A 5,009-nucleotide genomic window follows, 5' to 3' on the forward strand; every position below is an offset into this window, starting at 1 on the left:
TACTCTGTTTCCCATCCCCCCTTCCTTCTCCCTAAATCTGACCTCCACATTACCCGCTGTCTCAACAGCGCCGCCAAGCGGCTGACACTAACACATGCCATAAAAATACAGGCAATACTTCAATAATGCTCCAGTGAACAATGATACAATGAGAACAGTAACTTTTACCCATAAAATATAAATTCACTCTTACAATAGGATGTGATGGTCAGTTGTGTCAAATGCAGAACTAAGATCTTATAAGACCAATATAGAGACAAATCCTTTGCCTGAGACAATTATAAGATTATTTGTAATTTTTACGAGTGCTGACTCTGTGCTTTGACACATGACACTCAACAAAAGCTAGGGCAGAAGACACTCACCCACACTCCAATACTGACATACTGTCGGCTTGGTGTGTCAGGGCCCTTGCTCTAGAGTAACTATGTGTAACTATGATTGCATCTGACAAGCCCATCAAGAAGGTGAGGACTAAATGAGAAAACATGCCAATGAGCATTATGCAATTACAGTTTGACACTGTTTCAGAAACACTGTTTCTTTTACTTACCGAGCTGACCAGTGTAAATCTTTCCAAAAAGTGATATGAAGCAAGCAAAACAACAACTGAAATAGAAGAATGCAACAAAGTTGGAGAAAGATGTTCCTCTGTTTTAGAAGGCATCACATGACCAGGATACTGACAAAGAATGGCAGAGAGATGATGTGATAGTGTGACATGAAATGGGTGGAAGGACAGAGCTCATATATAGTCTGTGAGGGTAGGCAAACCTTACAGACGAGCTCTGCTCACACAGCAAGAAGCACAGATTGAACCTGCTAACTGTCTGCAAAGGGGAAATGTATCTGCATGATTTCAGATTTTTCTTATAAACTCAACAGGCATGTCTGCTGATGTTGGATCTTTGTTGCTGTGGGCATACAAACTGGAAGGAATTAATTGTATTTTACATCGATTAATGGTTTAATTGCTTCTCTAAAATGTTGTATGCAAATCAATCTTTGATCAATGTCACTGCTGGACAAATGTTTCAGGGCATTCTAGAGAGAGTAATGCTTTCCACTCTGACTACTTTACCATGCTGTGTGTTTCTCTTCGTTAACGGGGTCATGTTATTCACTTTGAGGAGTAAAACAGTATTTCGTGAGACCTCTCGTTACATTCTTCTGTTTAACCTTCTCTTTGCAGACACTGTACAGATGGCACTGAGTCAGTTACTGTACCTACTGGCTGCTTGTAGAATAGGACTGACATATCCTGTGTGTGGTGTTCTCATCATGCTTGCTGATCTTACAAATGATATCTCTCCTCTCACACTGGTGGTGATGTCTCTGGAGAGATATGTAGCTGTGTGCTACCCACTGAGGCACTCTGCCATCATCACCATCAGAAACACAGCAGTGGCTATCATTGTGGTTTGGATCTTCAGTTCACTAAATATCCTCACTCGAGTTCTGTTACTGTTAGATTTTCCTTTTGAAGATCAGGAGAGTCTGCAGATGAAAGATTATTGCGCCAAAATATCCATGTTTCTAGACCCAATGTCTGAGCATTATGACAAAGCATACACTTATTTTGTGTTTGTATCAGCTGGTGTGGCAGTCACTTCTTCCTATATCGGTGTAATGATAGCAGCCAGGTCAGCCTCCACAGACAAAGCTTCAGCCCGGAAGTCTCGTAACACACTGCTGCTTCATCTGGTGCAGCTGGGTCTCAGTCTTGTGTCAACTATGCACAACTCAATGCTCATAGCTCTTTCGAGAATTGTACCAAGGCTAGTATTTGTGCGCTCCGCAACTGTTTTTTATGTGTGTATTTTCATCTTCCCCAGATGTCTGAGTTCTCTCATTTATGGCATAAGAGATCATACCATCAGACCTGTCCTCATGTACCATCTATGTTGTCGACTGAAACTCTCAGTCGTCTCAGCCAAGGTCTCATGTTAGACTTCATGAAATGGATTAGGCTTTGTATGTGCTTGTAAATGTAGTATATAAGTAAACTATATAACTATAGTAATAACCCAAAGAGGAGTGTGTCCTTGATTAAGCAAGAAATAATTGAAAAACACAAGTTTCTTAATAACCACTTTGAACCATCAATATTCAGTCTGGCTTTTTGGAGGAACTAGAGGACAGAAACAGCCTAATAAATGCAGACAGTGGAAGTCTCGCCATTCTTCTTGTTGTTTTTTCAAACATTTTTTGTATTAGACTTCTTTTGTAAAACAAAACAAAATAAAAGGAACATACTGAGACACAATAAACGAACGCTAATTACAGTCAACCCAACAAATCAAAGCGAGATAAAAACAAAAACATAAATAAAAGCAGGACTCCAGGGACCCTGGGGTGGACAGCCATCGATACACTTTGTACTTCAATATCATATCCAGCTATAATTATACATAATTTTTCAAGGTCACTTCTATGATTCCTGACTTCCACAATGATGATTAAGTGGCACCTAGTATTTAAAGAAGGGTTCTCAGAGAGAAAGCTTGAAAAGTAAAGACACTTGTTACTGTATGCAGCCACTACAAGTTGCTTTTGATCAATACCTCAGCTTTGACTTGTTCAGTTTTGCTGTTGACAAATCAATAATACTGCCAACGTTAAACCAGTGCTCCCCAAAATGTTACTGAAAAAAATATTCACATCTTGATTTTACACTAAGGCTACTGTAATTCTTTATTTACTTACCTGAATGATGCAGTAGTTGACCGTTTACAGTGCAGAATGCAGTAGCAAGGCTGACACAGATGACATGTCTCTTCAATCTTGGCTGAATTACAAGCTCAAGAGCTGATGACCAAATGTTTTTAAAGTTCCAAGACTGAGGCTTATGACAAAGGGGGCTCATGCCTGTGCTATTTTTTGCTGTAGAACAAACTCATCAAACGTATGAGATCAGCCCACTTGATGCCGTATTTGAAAAAGCTGTCAAAAACTATCTGCATAAATTACTGTGTTTTTATACCTACACATTTTCAAAATATTTTCTTTTTTTGTGCTTCTCTGCTGGCGATAGCTGTGACAGGAGGCATTATGTCCCTTGAAGTCAAAGATGAACTGATTAGATTTTGATCAAAGGTCATGGTTACTATCATCTCATTCATCTTCTTCTTGTGAATACAATATCTCAAGAACACCTTGAGGGAATTTCTACAAAGTTTGCAAAAAACTTCCACTTAGACTTAAGAATGAACTGATTAGATTTTGGTTGTTAAAGGTCCAGGTCACTGTGACCTTACAAAACATGTTTTTGCCCATCGATCAAAGATTAATACACTGTTTTTGACTAAAATTTACAAAAATGACTAATAAATTACAATGATGACGTGATGAATTTTCATACCCAAAAGGTCAAAGTTCAGCTTCACTGTGACATCATAACATTCCACAAAAACACTTCTCTAGCCATTATTCAACATCATATCTCAGGAACAGAGGGGAAGAAATTTGGTCAGACACTGAATTGGTGACCCTTATCTTAAAACTGTTAAAAGTCGGAAGAAGCAGCAGATCTGTCGGGCAGCTGAGTGAAGTGGAGCCTGAGGAGGAAGCACCAGTTAGCCCCAGTTTCACCACAGGCAGATTCACTCGCTACAGGGGCGAGGAAATAAAACCTGAACAGCCAATCAGAGTGATCTCTCTCACCGACAAGCTCCGCCGCAAAAACTAGGCCGACAGACGCTCACCGATGGCCCGAATTTGGTCGACGTCCGACCGTCGGCATGGTGTGTCAGGGCCTTTAGATTTTCCTTTTGAAAACCTAGAGAGTCTGCAGATGAAATATTTTTGTTCCAGGGAAACCATGTTTTTTGACCCAATGTCTCTTGATTATGACAAAGGGCTCTAGTTTCCTGGCGCGGCGCGGCGAAGGGTGGCGAACCCCGCGCAGAGCTAGTTTCGAGCAGCGCAACCCGAGGGGCGCTCAGTTTGGTAGTTTGGCAGACCGAGGTGCGCTGAGATGGGTGTGGCGCTGCAGCAGGGGGAGGTGTCAACAGATCCAGCTTGGCGCAGTGACAGTTTTGTGCCAAAAGGCTTCGCCGAAGGTGTGCTAAAAGCTCGCCAGCTGAAACCAGGTCTACTGTCAGCGCAGGCGGAGCGCAGCCGGTGTAAGCCGAAGTTTGGCTGACTGGCGGACAGTGCGCACACGTCACCAAAACCTCACAGGCAGGTTTCCAGAATATCAGGCACATTAACGATGCAATAAATACCCTCAAAAACCACTATTCAATGCAACTATCTGCAATCAGCACATAGTGTGGGAAAGAGGAGTAGCTGCGCCAGCACGCATGGTGTGCCAAACTTGCAAAATCGGCCTGGCCACACCCAGTTGGCGAAGCGCAGGTGCGCTGCGCCTCCGCCTCGCCCGGTCTGTGAAACTAGAGGCCAAAGCATACACTGTAGCGTCTTCCGCTGAATCAATGGCCATTCTCGAACTGATGGTTCATGAATAATTTATTCACTGCCGTTCTGTTTTTCCCTTTTCCATGAACACACCGCAAGAGCTAAATTAAACAACAAAACAAACCTTGACACATTTCCATACCACAAACAATAATAAATATAAACCGTATAACTATGTAAAATTATGTTGGCACATTAACAAAGCATATGAAGGTATGCTGACATACAATATAAAAACACCCCGTCACAGTCAAACACCAAATGCAGATCGCAATACTGTGTGTTTTCAGATGATCACACATTAAAACAATCCTACAATCAGATTTCATATACCTTGTTTCCATATCAGCGAAACGCTTACATGTGGCTTGAAACAAAGGGAACCGAGCTCAAAAACAAACCACAGGGAAAAGTTTGGTAATTAATGCCAACAGGTGTGTGGCCTCTAGCACCCGGTAAAAATAAGGAGTCAAGGGTAACCCCAACCTTCAAAATAAAAGCCCATGACCCCACCGGAAGAAAATACAAAATTCATAAATCTTCAAAACAAACATTACACATTTAATTCAATAACCTCACCTAAATTTGAA

At 41.5% G+C, this 5,009-nt stretch overlaps 1 protein-coding gene across 1 annotated transcript; it reads left to right on the forward strand.

The window, feature by feature from the left end:
• The first annotated feature begins 984 nt into the window (after positions 1-984).
• LOC126388055 (odorant receptor 131-2-like) lies at positions 985-1,950 on the forward strand. Its single transcript, XM_050040945.1, has one exon. It carries the CDS (start codon positions 985-987, stop codon positions 1,948-1,950), a length of 966 nt encoding a protein of 321 aa, XP_049896902.1.
• The last annotated feature ends 3,059 nt before the right edge of the window (positions 1,951-5,009 follow it).

Source organism: Epinephelus moara, chromosome 3 (assembly GCF_006386435.1).
Source record: "Epinephelus moara isolate mb chromosome 3, YSFRI_EMoa_1.0, whole genome shotgun sequence".
NCBI classification, from domain to species: domain Eukaryota; kingdom Metazoa; phylum Chordata; class Actinopteri; order Perciformes; family Serranidae; genus Epinephelus; species Epinephelus moara.

Excerpts from the sequence above, each read along its gene's own strand:
- LOC126388055 (XM_050040945.1), top strand. The coding sequence starts at position 985 with ATGTTGTATGCAAATCAATCTTTGATCAATGTCACTGCTGGACAAATG.